The following is a 16003-nucleotide window of genomic DNA, read 5'->3' as shown; positions in this document are numbered from 1 at the left end:
ACGGCTCCATGTCTGAATGGACACACAGAGCCATAGCAAGCTGCTTGCTGTGGGGGCACACAACAGGAGGGAGGGGCCAGGAGCACTGAAGAGGGACCCGAGAAGAGGAGGATCTGGGCCACTCTGTGTAAAACCAACTGCACAGAGGTGGTAAGTAGAACATGTCTTTTTTTTTTTTAAATTAGACTTTAGTATCACTTTAAGTCTATGCTCTGGCTATGCCATACAGCAGCATTCACCTTTTTTTTCCCTTCAACCACTGTGAGGTCAATTTAGTTGTGTGCTTTGGGTCATAGTCAGGTTTGAGGGTAAACCTTCTTCCGATTAACAACTTTCTGGCCGAGGGAGCGATGTCATACGTTGCTTCCTAGCAACAGCTTTAAAGAGCCCATTTTTTTTCATCATGGAAAAAAATTACTTTTAAAAAATTTACGTTTTTTTAGTGTAGATGTGAGATCTGAGGTCTTTTTGACCCCAGATCTCACGTTAACCACTTCTGGACAAGCAGATTTCCCCCTTAATGACCAGGCCATATTTTGCAATTCGGCACTGCGTTATTTAATGGAAAATTGCGCGGTCGCGCGATGTTGTACCCAAATAAAATTGATGTCCTTTTCTTCCCTACAAATAGAGCTTTCTGGTGGTATTTGATCACCTGTGTGTTTTTTATTTTTTGCGCTATAAACAAAAAAAAGAGTGACAATTCTGAAAAAAATTATATATATATTTTTCACATTCTGCTATATAACATTCCCCAAAAAAATATTTAAAAGTCAAAATGTTTTAACATTTTAGGCCAATTTGTTTTCTGATACATATTTTTGTTAAAAAAAAAATCGCAATAAGGGTATTTTGATTGGTTTGCGCAAAAGTTATTTTGTCTACTAACTACGGGAAAGAGTTATGCCATTTTTATTGTTTTTTTTTTTACTAGAAAAGGCAGCGATCTGCGTTTTTTTGCGGGACTGCGACATTGTGGCGTACAGATTGGACCACTGACTCACATTTTTGACACTTTTGGGGGACCAGTGACAATACTACAGTAATCAGTGATAAAAATATGCACTGTTACTGTAATGACAACACTGGCAGGGAAGGGGTTAACACAGTAAGTGATCAAGGGGTTAACACAGTAAGTGATCAAGGGGTTAAATGTGTACCTAGGGGCGTGTTTCTAACTGTATGGGGGGCGGGGCTTGTGAAATGATCACAGAGACCTGTGTTCCTACATAGAAGGATCACAGGAACTCTGTGATCATTTCAGAGTAAAGAACGGTCAGCTGTGTTTAGAACAGCTGACCGTTTTCTCAGTGGGGAGCGATCGCAGGTGTCAGGCGGAAATCGGAGCCGCCTGCCCCGTGCATCGGAGTCCCGCTGATGAGAAGGGGCGGGAGTGCGCTCGCCCCCTAGCTGCAGGCGCGCGACCGACGTACACGTACGTCGGTTCGCGCATGAGGGCCGCCTTGCCGCAGTATAACTGCGGCGGGCGGTCGGGAAGTGGATAAAACGGAATTTTTGTAAAATCTTACCGTAAAATTCCTTTCTCTAAGTCCTCTGACAGACGCCACCCACTCATACAGTCTTCATCAATGGGTATTGACCTCTTATCCACAGGAGCAAGCTAGGCATAAGACTTGTTAAAAACAAAGCAATTTACATAGACACACCTGTAGGGGGCTGTACCTTTGGTCCAATACCCCCCTGCTATCAGCCTTCCCAACTCAGTTTGGTAGCAAGCAGTTAGAGTCCATGAAACCCCAAAAGAGGGGCGGGGGCGGTGACTGTCAGAGGACTCAGAGAAAGGAATTTTACGGTAAGATTTTACAAAAATCCAGTTTTCTCTTATGTCCTCTGACAGTCGCCGCCCACTCATACAGTCTTCACCAATGGGATGTCCCAAAGCAGTGTAGACATGAGGGGTGGGAAGCACACCGTCAAAAAGGCAACGCAGCACCCAGGTCAGAGAAAGGAACCTTATCTGAAGAGAAAGGTAAACCCTCTGGTTAACAAAAAAGCTCAACTGGAGCAACAACCCAGGAAAGCAAAGAAACAAGGGGAAAACAAGCCCATCAGTCAGGGACCAGCAAAGCCAGGGCCCCCTCAAGGCACTGCCACACACATAACTTTGCGGCCAAAGGAGGCATCTGCAGATGCCAGAACATCAAGTTTTAAAATTTTGAGAAGGTGTGCACGGATGACCAAGTCGCAGCCTTGCACACCTGGGCAACCGAAGCCTGATGCCGGAAAGCCCATGACACGCTCACTGCTCTGGTAGAGTGCACCTTGACAGGGAAGGGCGGTACCCGTTCCTTAATCGAATAGGCCTGTACAATCGTCTGTCTGATCCATCTTGAAATGGTTGCCGCAGACGCAGCCGTACCCTTCCGAGGTCCCTCAGGAAGGACAAAGAGAATCCGACTTCCTAAAGGATTCAGTGGACGACAGGTAAACCCTGATAGCCCGGACAACATCCAAGGAATGCGAGGCAAACTCCTTAGGATGCTTAAGATTCGCACACAGCGAAGGCAAAACAATATCCTCGTTAAGGTGAAAATCAGAAACCACCTTAGGAAGGAAAGATTGGTTAGGTCGCAAGACCACCTTATCCCTATGAACCACCAGGTAAGGGGAGCTGCAAGACAGGGCCGCCAACTCCAACACTCTGCGGGCAGAAGTGATCGCCACCAGAAAGGCAACCTTTCGTGACAGCAGAGGCAGAGAAATTTCCCTGATGTTTTCAAAGGGAGGACGTTGCAAAACAGACAGAACCAAGTTCAGGTCCCAAGGAGGTAAAGGCGCCCTCCGAGGAGGAGCCAAATGACGCACTCCTTGAATAAAGGTGCGTATCAAAGAATTAGACGCCAAGGGCCGCTGGAAAAGGATAGCCAGTGCAGATAACTGGCCCTTAATCGTGGTCAACGCAAGGTGCTGGTCCACACCAGTTTGCAGGAAGGCCAACTCCCTTGCCACCGGAAAAGAGTGAGGAGGGATGCCCCTGGATTCCTTACCGCAGAAAAACTTACCCTTGGGCAGCAGAGTGCTCTTACCCCCAGTGACCCCTTTAACCAACTCGTCCAGGGAATCCCCAAAAAGACAATTTCCCGCATAAGGGATGTCAGATACCGTCTTCCTGGAAGACTGGTCAGCTGACCAGCTCTTCAGCCACATCAAACGATGGAGCAGCACCGTGACACCAGACAGCCGTGCTGCTAGAGGAGCCTCATCCAAGGCCGCGTCACACAGGTACAAAACCCCCAGACACATCTGCTCCACCATTTCCACAGTAGCTGGAGGGGCGGAATTCGCCTTCAGAGTGTGTTTGAGCACCTGGGCCCAATCGGCCACAGCGTAAGAGACCATAACAGAGGTGAAGATGGGCTTCAGTAAGGAACCCGCCACCATATATGCGTGGCGAGTAAGAGATTCCACCCGCCTATCTGTAGGGTCCCTGAACACCGGAGAATCCTCAGAGGGCATGAGAGTGGCTTTGTTTAACCTGGACACCGTGTGATCCACGTTAGGGGACACGGTCCATCGCAAATCCGTAGGAGACGCGAAAGGGTGACGGAACTGAAACCGTTTTGGTACCACAAAAGGGCGCTTTAAAATTACGCCATTGTTCGTTCACTGTTTCGTGAAACTCAGCGGGACAAGGAAACACATGTGCCGCTTTCCGGGTTCTGCGAGTCCCAAAGAAAGACTGCTTACCCGGTGGGTTGGGCTCATCCTCTAAATGTAGTGTCTCTTAACAGAAGCAATGAGCGCAGACACAGCAGCGCGTTCTTTAGCCGCTTCAGAAGGATCATCCTCCTCCTCCACCTCCATATCAGAATGCAAGGACTGAGACCCCTCAGGGGGTAAACTGTCCAGGGCAACCATATCAGACTCAGAATCAGAGGACAATGAAGTCCTAGCTCTTTTCCTAGAATCCCGCTCTGACATCAACAAATCCACCTTGGACGCTAAAGTCGCAAGTGCAGCAGCAAGGGAAGGTGAAGATTCAGGAGTACCTGAAACACTCACCAAGGCTGGGGGGAATTTGCAGTCCTGGGACTCCATGAGAAAAATCACTATCGCTGGCCCTTTAAGACGCGATGCACTGCAATAAGGATTACACTAAGGCACCCCCCTGAGATGGGAAAAGCACTGAAAACAGAAGAATATTCCCCAAAACCAGCAAAAAGAACCCCCAGAAGTGTTACCACGCTGCTAGGAACGATCTCTGCATACAGTAAAGGAAGTGATGTCATCCACAAGAGACAGAACAGGAAGCTGAGTTGGGAAGGTTGATAGCAGGGGGGTATTGGACCAAAGGGACAGCCCCCTACAGGTGTGTCTATGTAAATTGCTTTGTTTTTAACAAGTCTTATGCCTAGCTTGCTCCTGTGGATAAGAGGTCAATACCCATTGGTGAAGACTGTATGAGTGGGCGGCGACTGTCAGAGGACGTAAGAGAAAAAGGTCCTGCCATGCTTATTTACATTACAAGGGATGTTTACATTCCTTGTAATAAGAATAAAAGTGATCAAAATGTTTTTTTTTTTAAAGGATAGTGTAAAAATAAATAAAAGATAAAATAAATTGGAAAATAAATAAAAGCGCTTTGTCCCTGTTAGCTCGCTCGCAGAAGCAAACGCATATGCAAGTCGCGCCCATATATGTATTTGGTATTCAAACCACACATGAGGTATCCCCACGATTGTTAGAGCGAGAGCAATAATTTGAGCCCTAGATCTCCTCTAACTCTAAACTGGTAACCTGTAGAAATTTTTAAAATGTCGCCTATGGAGATTTTTAAGTACCAATGTTTGTCGCCATTCCACGAGTGTGCACAATTTTGAAGCATGACATTTCTGGTATCCATTTACTTGGTGTAACATTATCTTTCAGATTATAGAAAAAAATTGGGCTAACTTTACTGTTTTCTTATTTTTTTTAATTCAAAAAAGTGTATTTTTTTCCAAAAAAATTGTGTTTGTAAGCCCGCTGCGCAAAAACAGTGTGATAAAAAAATATTGCACCGATCTCCATTTTATTTTCTAGGGTCTCTGCTATAGAAAAATATATAATAATTGGGGGTTCTAAGTAATTTTCTAGCTAAAAAAATAATTTTAACTTGTAAACAAGTGTCAGAAAAAGGCCCGGTCCAAAAGTGATTAAGGTGGTCAGACGAGACTAAAATTTTATTATTTGGCCTCTAGAGCAAATGATACGCCTGGCGGAAATCCAATACAGCTGCGAAATCTGTGGAATGACTTGAAGACGGCAGTCCACAAACAGTCATTATCAATTTTAACTGAACTTGAGCAGTTCTGCAGAGAAGAGTAGACAAATATTGCAAAGTCTACATGTGCAAAGTTAGTAGACATATCTTAACAGATTAAAGGCTGTAAATTAAAGTAGTTGATAACCGCCCCCCCCCCCCCCTTAAAGTGTAAGTTGTACAGCATTGTGCTTTCGTTTTTTCAATTACCCCTTAGTATCTCCTACAATAGCGGTTTGATGCTGCCTGGTCCTGACTCCCCCCCCCCCCCCCCCCCGAGAGCAGACCACATTTATCATGGCCGCTGAGCTATGAGATCGTGGTCAGGATACGTGTCTCAGTCATCTGCTCTCTCCTCTTTCCCCTCTGCTCTCCTATGTCGTCCTCACCCCTTCCCTAGCCCCTCTCTTGTATTCAGCTATAACACACAGTTATAGTGTATGTTGAAAACTAAGCGTCTAAATACCATTTTTGCAGATATCTTCAGGCACGTGACTCCCAGCCACTCTCCCCACCCATCTAAGGGCTACAGCAGAAAGAGCTGAGTGTGGCCAGCACAGTGGTCACATGACCTTCTGGCTGACGTCAGCGGGAGATCTCGGCTCCTCCTGCTGTAGCCCTGGATCAGAGTAAAAGAGTGGCTGGCCTGAAGCTATAAGCAAAAATGGTATTTATAGAGGTTCTATTTTCCACATACACTTACAAAGTGTGTTATAGCTGAATACAAGAGAGGGGCTGGCAGTGTAATACAGCCCCAAGGTTAAAAATACTTTAAAGCAAAAGGTGGTTCAACAAAACACGGACATAACATAAAATCTTTTTTCCAACTCAGTGATTCTGTTTTTGAATTGTTATTTTTCTGACATTGTGTTATAGCTTTCACTTGGATGTTAAAAGTTGCACTAGTAAATACAGTTGGACAGTGGGGGGATTCTTTTCTATACCCACTGTATATACTGCTGACTGGCCACTGAGGGTTTATGCACCTGCATTTGAAGCTGATCGCTAAAGTAAAAGTGCATATATACTGCAGACAGGTCAACCTACATAAGCTGGGCATACGATATGACAATATACAAACTAGCTAATGGGTTGTGTGTGCTGGAGGGGGAACCTCAATGCTGGCACTGATAGTGGAAAATGTGTCTGTCATATAATTTTCATCAAATAAAAATTAATAGTATGTCAAAAGGCAAATAAACAACACATTCTATGTATGTTATGTAAAGCTAAAAAAAAAAATTATATATATATATATATATATATATATATATATAGCATTAAATAAAAAAAATCATGTGTTCATGCCTAACACATCTCACAAAATGAATTCACTTTCCACAAAAAAGAGCATACATTTTTTTTTTTTTTTTAACAGCAACCAACTGGTTCACTAAACTTTAAAGTGTTACTAAACCCATAACCTGCATTCACTATATCTGGTAGATAGTACACAGAACATAGAAATGCAAATTTTTTTTATTTGGTAAATATAAACCGCTAAATATTTTTTCTTATCAGCAGTATATAGCAGCCTTGTGGCTTCTATCAGTTCCTAGTTAAGCTTGTAGGAGTAGTTTTCATTCTCCCCTGATCCTCTATCTGGACAGTTCTGATTGGCCCTGTGCTGATCAGATGCACTCTCCCAAGAAAAAAAGAAAAACTCTCTCGCAGTACACACCAAACTGAGCATGTGCAGCTTCTCCCCGAGCTCTGTATTATCAGGAAATAATTAGGGGACAGTAGAAGAGGAGGTTTAGAGAGATCACACAGCCTTTATACACTATGCAGATTATTAACCCCTTCGGTTCCACAGTGAGTATAACAAGCATGCTTTACTGCACATACAGACTGATTTCACTGTTGTGGGTTTATAATACTTTAAACACTTTATTCACATAACACCTAAACGGAGGTAAAAAGACTTACTGTATTCTTTGAGGGCTCCCATGTAGTGTCAACTTTGCCAACATCCTGCATGTCCTGAAGCTGTCGCAGCTGAGACAATGTATGGTGTCTAAGGGCTTCATGCAGTGGTGTATCACCATCCTTATCTTGGATATCCAGTTTTGCTTCAGCACGCACCAACAACTACAATGGGGGAAAAAAGGGGTTCTTTTTTACTCGCAGTAAAATCATTTTCTTGGGAGTCCATTGAGGGACACAGGAAGTCTGAGGTTTTTTTTTTTAATTTTTATTATTTACATTTTTAAATTGTATGTAAAGCCTAACAATGAATTTCTGTTATTTGCTCCCTTTCGGTCTGTAATAAAAAAAACACATGGTGTTTTTACCTGTACAAGTGCCAAAAAATGGATTTTTGTCTTACCGTAAAATCCTTTTGTCTGATGTTCATTGACAGACACAGCTCAATATCATCTTTGAACCGTGGGTTATGCTGCTCTTCCTAGGAGTAGGACACTAGGCGGAAAAGGGTCAACAAAGGTTAACAAGACTTTGACTACGCCCATGGGCAGTCCCAGGGGGTATACTCCCACTTCCTGCTCTAGGACATCAGTTTTGTAACAAGCAGTGTCAGAAGATCACATAACCCAACTTCACAGAGGGGTGGGAGCTGTGTCTGTCAATGATCATCAGAGAAAATGATTTTACGGTAAGCCAAATATCCAGTTTTCTCTTTCGTTCATTGACAGACACCGCTCCATATCTTCTTTGACCCTTGGGATGCCCCAAAGCAGTGTCAACATGAGGTGTGGGAAGAACACAGCAATAAATATACTTCCCCAAGGCTAAACGTAGCCAACCAGGTAAAACAGGAGCTCACCAGGAACAACTGGAGCTCACCTAAAAAAAAAAAAGTACACCCTCAAAGAGGACTAATCCTCTCCAACAGCGGCCTGCAAACCCTTGCAGCCAAAAGGAGGCATCCGCAGAAGCCAACACATCCACCTTATAAAATTTGTGAAAATGTGCGTGGACAACCAGGTAGCCGCCTGGCAAACCTGCACAACTGACGCCTGATGACCAAAGTCTCAAGAAATAGTAGAACGGCACTCAGGTAGATGAAAGCAATAGAAATACTTTTATTCTTCAAATCATATGTAGACAGACAGTGCAGGGAACAGGTAATCCAAGGTTAACGCGTTTCACGGCACACACAGCCGCTTACTCATAACCGGTTATGAGTAAGCGGCTGTGTGTGCCGTGAAACGCGTTAACCTTGGATTACCTGTTCCCTGCACTGTCTGTCTACATATGATTTGAAGAATAAAAGTATTTCTATTGCTTTCATCTACCTGAGTGCCGTTCTACTATTTCTTTTGCACTTTATCTGGATGACGGGTCTTACCAGCACCAGGTTGGACTGATACACCTGAGCGACTCTGTTTCTCCAATGACCAAAGTCTCAAGACACACTAAGCGTCCATATAAAATGCGCCATAACAGGGAAGGAGGATCCTGACCCTTAATGGAAAAGGCCTGCACCACCATCCACCTAACCATCTAAAAATGGTTGCAGCAGACACGGCAAGTCCCTAACAGAATTCATCCGTAAGGATGAAAAGCAAATCTGATTTTTGGTAGACTCAGGCATCGCCAGGTACACCCTGATTGCCCAAGCCACATCCAAAGAGTGCAAGGCAAGCTCTTTAGGGTGCTTAAGCTAGGACACAAGGAAGGTAACACATGCCCTATTTAAATGGAACCAGAGACAACTTTTGGAAGGAATGACTGGCAGGGCCAAGGCACTACTTTATTTCGGTGAATCACCAAATAAGGTGAACGATAAGAAAAACTGCCAGCTTTGACACCCTAAAAGATTAAAAGCCACCAAGACCACCACCTGGGACATTAAAGCAGAGGAATCTCGTGAATATTTTCCAACAGCGGTTACTGAAGAACCGACAGCACCAAGATGAGATCCCACTAGGGCAATGGAAACGCACTGGGGGAGCCAAGTGGTGAACTCCTCAAACAAAGGCGTGCCCCACAGAAAAACGTAGCCAAAGGACGATGAAAGAAACCGCAAAGGCCGAACCTGGCCCTCGGTGGTACCTGAGGCCAGGCGCTGCTCCACACCTGGTTGGGGGAAGGCCAAAATCCGAGTCACTGAAAAGGAGCAGGGGTGAACCCCAAGAGAATCATATCCGCAAGTACGCTCTTCAAACGCAATGGTAAAACTACCTAGAAATAGATTTACCAGCTTACAGCAGCGTGGGAATCACCAATTCAGATCACCCTGTCTAGCCATCAACACCTGGCTTCCGACAGCCAAGCCATAAAAGCTAGCGACCATAAGGCAAGATGGAAGAAAGGCCCTTGAGCCAAAAGATCTCTTCTAAAAGGAAATTTCCAAGGAGCATCGGCGACCAACCATATCAGATCTGCGTACCAAAACCAGCTAGGCCAGTTTGGAGCCACCAGGATGGCCGTAAACCCTTCTGCCTCGAGTCTACGCAGGAGTCTTGGCAGAAGTTCTAGAAGAGGAAAGACGTATATCAGATGATACTGGTCCCGAAAGAGCCACCAGTACGTCTGTGGCATTGGCCAGAGGATCCTAAGACCGTGTCACAAACCCAAGCACTTTCCTGTTGAAACGAGAGGCCAACAGGAAAACCTCGGGAGTTCCCCAGTGGAGACACAACTGATGAAACACCTCTGGAAGAAGTGACCAGTAATATTGATCAGTAGTCTGGATTCTACCAGAGTGTAGACCCCCTGAGAACAATCCGTGCAAATAAACGCCACCCCACTCAGACAGGCTGGCATCCGTGGCGACCGCCGTCCCGTACAGGGGAAGGAAGATTTACCTGACGAAGCGCTGGAGAGGGAAGCCACCCTGTCAGGGACCCTCTCATACCCCGGCTCAGATTGCCTAGACATTGTGGATTCTTGCCCCACATGACAAGAATCTCTCTTTGAAGATGTCTCGTGTGGATAGTTCCGGACTGGTCCCACGGGAGGAACACCCTGGCTGAGGCCAAGTCCAGAACAGACCCCAATAGTCCAACTAGGTGGACGAAACCAGAGCCAATACCTGGAAATGTAATTTCCAACCAAACTCCTGCAGAGTCCCCACAGTAATCACCCAGTTGCCCTTCAGAGCATCCAGTTACTTCCAGTATCGCAATCCCCCGCTGGCACAACAATGCCAGCACTAGCGAAAAAAACAGAGGGGTTGAGGTGAGACCTCTTGATAATTATCCTCACTCACGCCAGGAAACGTGGATGACCCTCATATCTTGGGGGTCTGGGAAAATAACTAATCTTGTAGCCGGACTGAAACAGCTTGTGGATCCACTTGTATTGAATCAGGGAGATCCACGGGTCCAGAAAAAGGCGAAGACGTCTTCCCCCATCTTAGATACGGGTGAGAGCGCCCCTTCAGGCAGAAGGGGTGTTTATTTGCAGGTCTGGAAGGCCCCGTCGGCATACCAGACCAGGCTCTCAAGGAACCTCCGGAGGAGACCTTTCCAGGGAGGCTCCGAACAGACTATTCCCCACAAGGGAAGATCACATAAGGCCATCTGGAAAGTCTGGTCGCCAGACTATCATTTTTCCAGTGGGACTAGGTCGGGGCCGATCTAGCACGGAGCTGAGGCCTGTGCGCATGCGCTGGCCCGACTGGGGGAGACCTTCTAGAAAATATTCTAGATCTAGGATCTAGAATATCCAGTCTGTCGCCCAGTCCGGCAGTTGATTGTAGTTCTCAGAGGAACAGAAAATAAGAAAAAAAAAATTCAGTTTAAAAAGGAAAAAATGCCAGGACCAGAGATGCCAGCAAGGAGCAAGGTCCTTACTCCTGACTAGGCAGAAAGAAACTGACGTCCTAGAGCAGGAATTGGGAGTATACCTCCTGGGACTGCCCACGGGCATATTCAAAGTCTTTTTAACCTTTGTTAAGCCTTTTCCGTCTAGAGCCCTACTCCTAGGAGGAGCAGCATAACCCACGGGTCAAAGAAGATATGGAGATGTGGCTGTCAATGAACGAAAGAGAAAATACGATTTTTGTCCATAAAAATCGGTTCCCTGAAGTCCACTGAGAGACCAAGGATGTTTTAAACAGTTGGGTTATACTGTTGCCTAAAGGAGGAAACTAGAAAAAAAAAAAAAACAGTGGACCAGCCCAGGATAAACCCTGCCACTACTAGCATGCCTATGTTTTGTAGCAAACAAGTACTAAGAGCATGACCATAAGCACAAAGGGTGGGACAGGTGTTCCTCAATGGACTTCAAGAAAAGGATTTTACAGCGAGTACATAAATCCGGTTTTCTTTTGTGTTAGTCGAGGGACACAAAATCTTTACCGTTCAGGACATCCAAACCCAACAAACAAATGCTAACAGGCCCACAAAAAAACAAAAAACAAAAGGACGATTGCAGCTCAGAAAGCTTCTGAACGACTAAGCTCAAAGCGGGCATCAGATACGACTGAAAACATCTCCCTGGTAAAATCGAAGAGAACATGCAAACAGAAGACCAGGTAACAGCCTTGAAAATGTGAGAAACAATTATTTTATGTGGAAAAGCCCAACACCAGCTTATCCCTATGCAATAGCAGAAAGGATTCCTCACAAGAATAAGGCAACCAGTAAGAAGACATGACTCGTAGCGGTAATGGCTAAAAGAAAAAACACCTTGGGAATGGGAGAAGAGAGAGGAATGTTTTTACAGGGATCTGAAGTTGATAGAGAACTAGATTCAGATCCAACAAAGTTACAAGGGAAAGAGCTAAATGGGAGAATCCCTCTACAAAAGTCTTAAAGCGTAAGAGGCCAACAATATCTGAATCAGAAGAGAAAGGGCAGAAAACTGATACTGGATAGTGTTGTGGACCAAACGCTGCTTACGAGAAGTAGATTTATTAGCTTTTAGAATTGTAAATATCACAGACTCTGAGATACCCCTATCCCTCAAAATATGGTCTTTAACAGCCATGCCATTAAAGCCAGCAATCATGAAGCAGGATGACAAATTGGTCCTTCAGACAGCAGATCCTGATGATCCAGCAGATCTCATGGAGTATCTGCCATGAATCTTATCAGGAAAGCATACCACATTCGCCTGGGCTAGTCCTCAGCAAAAAGAAGCACCCAAATTCCCTCAATCTTCATTTTGCAAAGAAGTTGAGTAAGCATTTTCAGGGAAGATAAGATAAGGCATAGATTAGGGGTGTACTGATCCCCCAGAGGCACCAAAGCATCCACTGCTTCCGCTAGAGGATCCCTATACTTGGAGACAAGCATGCCCACTTTGTTACTGAATCTAGTGGCAGGGAAGTCCACATTCAGCATCCTCCACCTGAGATACAGGTTCTGGAACACTTTTGAGGGTAGGGACTACCTGCCCGGGCCCAGGCACTTCTGAGGATGCCTGTCTGCCTGCCATTTCGATCCCAGCCTGTCCTTCCACATTCAGCATCCTCCACCTGAGATACAGGTTCTGGAACACTTTTGAGGGTAGGGACTACCTGCCCGGACCCAGGCACTTCTGAGGATGCCTGTCTGCCATTTCGCCTGCGGCATTTAGCTTGCTCTTCAGGGAGCATTTGACAGCGAGGAGGCAGACTGGGGACTCACTGAGCCATCCCTTATTAACATACAGTGCAGGAGGGCCAGCTTCTAGTCTTTGTTGGCAAAGTGTCTACAACTGATAATGAAGAGCTGGCAGCCCATTACAGATGCGGAAACACACTTTAATCTTAATGAAATAGCATAGAGGGAATAAGAAAAAAAGTAAAAAAAAAAAACTAAAAAAGGTAAGGGAATGGTATGAAATGCTAAAAACTGCCAAGGTAAGGGACAATGGGATGTTCTTAAAAAATAAAACAATACAAAAATCAAATATCAATAGGCAGATTTATTATTTAGCCAACTTGAAAGATTCGTTTTGTAAACTAAGTGCTGGGCTTACAGTTATATTTCCATAACAATGCACCAACCAGAATTATATGTTCCATCTACAATGTCCAGCATGTTTTTAGAGTCAAGGACTATATAGAAACCCTCATGAAAAAATGACTTATGCATTACCATTTTTACTTATTGGGGTGTCTCCTGGGCTATGGGTTGCAACCCAATTTGGGGCAAATTGGGTCACAGGTGTGTTTGGAATGGGACTCCACTTGATTTTGATTCTGCTGCTTTATATATTATTATTTTTATGTTTATTTATGTAAACCCAGACAATGAACTTCTCGTAATTGCCCCATACAACAGAATACCCAATTTTGTAAAATATAAAAGATGTTACGCCGTGCAAATAGTTACCACACACGCCATGCTTTAAAATTGTGCACGCCTGTAGAAAGGCAACAACCTACCGTACAAAGAATTTGAGCTTTCTTTTGGTTGTATTTAACCACTTACCGCAAACTGACGTAGATCTACGTCGGCAGATTTTGCGGGGGTATACCGGGATGATGCCTAGCTAGAGGCACCATCCCGGTACCGTGGTTAACAGCCGACAGTCAGCTTTCAATCGGTAACGGCCGATGCGGCTCGGGAGCCGCTGGATCGTTACCCGGGTGAGCGGGAGGGGACGCCCCCCCCCCTCCCGCCGCCTTCCGTGACTTTGCTCGGGGCTCCGGTCCCACCGGAAGCCCCGAGCACCCAGCCGGCGCTTCCGCCGGCTGGATGGAGTCCCAATCAAAGCCGGAAACGGCTTTGATCAGGTCTCCGATGACGTAACCTGGAGGCGACGTCACTTCTGGGTTACTCTGCTGCAGAAGGTGGCAGATTTAAAAAACGGCTGTATGCAAAAACGCCGTTTTCTTTTAGACCCTCGATCCCTCCATAAAGAGTACCTGTCACTGCATATTGGTGTCACAAGGGATGTTTACATTGCTTGCGACAGCAATAAAAGTGATCAGATTTTTTTTTTTTAAAAAACCTGTAATAAAAAGTAAAAAAAAAAAAATAAAATGGGAAAAAAAAAAATTTTTTAGCCGCCCCCGTCACCGTTCGCTCACGCACGGGAAAAAACTTATACGGAAGTCGAGCCGCGAATGAAATCGCTGTTCAAACCACATGTGAGGTATTGCCGCAATCGCCAGAGCGTGAGCAATAGTTTTAAAAAAAGAGCTACACTCTAACTCTAAACTGGTAACCGTTAAAAAAATTTAAAGTGTCGCCTATTGAGATCTCTATTGACCGTAGTTTGTCGCCATCCCACGGGTGTGTGCAATTTTAAACCGTAACATGTTGTGTATCTATTTACTGGGCGTGACATCATCTTTCACAATATAGAAAAAATGGGCTAACTTTACTGTTTAGTATTTTTTTAAATGCAGTGAAATGTGATTTTTCAAAAATTTTCCAAAAAAATTGCGTTTTAAAGACGCAAATACCACGTGACAAAAAATATTGCAATGACCGACATTTTATTCTCCAGAGTCTTTGCTAGAAAAATATATATATATAATGTTTGGGGGTTCCAAGTAGTTTTCTAGGAAAAAATACTGATTTTAACTTGTAAACAAAAAGTGTCCGAAATAGGGCTGGGGCTTAAGTGGTTAATCACCACAGAGGTGACTGTGTGAGTTAAGGAATGCCAATATCTGGCAAATTTGGTTGCATGTGATCTGCTGTGATTGTCACTTTACCGCGATCTGCTGTGTCCTTTGGAAACAGCTGATCACAATCACAGAGCGCGCTGGATGCATGCCCCAGGAAGCACGTGGTCTATGGACACTAGCCGTCTTTCGGTTATAGTGCAGTCATGAAGTGGTTAAGGAAAAAAGTAAACGCAAACAAAAATGTTAGCAAAAGTTGCTAAGATTTTTTTCAGCAGAACTGATTTAAGGGGACACCCTCCAAGGACACTAGCAAAAAACTGAAGCATGATAGAGGCGAGATTATACAGAGGTTGGCTTAACAGTTATTGTTTGCTATAGGTTTTCCAAAGGTAGTATAACCCAACTATTTTAGAAATAGTGTGTCCTTCAATAAAAGAAAGCAAAATACTTCTTGATTGTTGCAGAAGCTGTGTCAGAGCTGCTCTGTGTCCAGTGCACACCTTCTGTGTTATCACTATAGACAGACAGACCTTTCCAGTTCTTATCTTGGAAGAGTGGGAGGGATTGAGAAGTTTTATAACAGAAAATTGGGCAAGGATGACACTATTCCTGTATTTGCAGGGTTTTTAAAGAATATGTAAACCCATTTCATATTCCTGATATGTACTTGCTGTACCATGTAATTGTATGAAAAGTATCCCGACATGCCTCCCCTGCACAGCCATTCACTGGGAAGTTTAGTGAGCTGCTGTTTCTCATCCCCTAATTTCTATGCAGCCGAGAACAGAGGGAATGTGATCACTTATATAAAAAATAAAAAAAGGGGGGGGGGAAGAAGAGAGTATAATTTTTTTTTTTTTTTTGTAACTATATACACAAATGTTTTGCCTTTCATTTCTATTAGAAACCGAATACTTTTTTTTTTTACAAGGTGAGGGTTTACATACACTTTAAAGGGATAAAACATGGTTAAATGTGCATGTCCTGCAGAGTTCTACTGCATGTTTTTTCGTTTGTCCTCACATACCCTTTAAATTTCCCCACCACTGCTGCAGTGCAATCCCCTGTGAATCAATCCCTTGTGGGCAGCACTGTCCTCCCTGCAATTTCTAGGCCTGTACCAACCTACCTGTGGGCAACGGTAAACATAGGATAATGCTGTCTCCAAGTAACTTTGCCTCATCGTTCAGCAATCCAGCAGCTGCATGCATTTTTAAGACAATTTGTGTTTCTGCTTGGCATGTGACTATGCCAGCCCACCT

At 44.5% G+C, this 16003-nt stretch overlaps 1 protein-coding gene across 2 annotated transcripts in view; it reads right to left on the bottom strand.

Annotated features, from left to right (window-relative positions):
• Positions 1 to 16003, bottom strand: part of MIB1 (MIB E3 ubiquitin protein ligase 1) — a 203770-nt gene that overhangs the window by 28439 nt on the left and 159328 nt on the right. For both annotated transcript variants that reach the window (XM_082258499.1, XM_082258498.1), the window contains exon 15: positions 7193 to 7354. In XM_082258499.1, the coding sequence (XP_082114625.1) occupies positions 7193 to 7354 (162 nt within the window). The remainder of the gene's footprint in view (positions 1 to 7192; positions 7355 to 16003) is intronic.

This window comes from Pelophylax lessonae (assembly GCF_965119305.1).
Source record: "Pelophylax lessonae genome assembly, chromosome: 5".
Classification (NCBI taxonomy): Eukaryota; Metazoa; Chordata; class Amphibia; order Anura; family Ranidae; genus Pelophylax; species Pelophylax lessonae.
The sequence above is the reverse complement of the archived record's forward strand: the minus strand, read 5'-3'. Positions and strand labels throughout refer to the sequence as shown.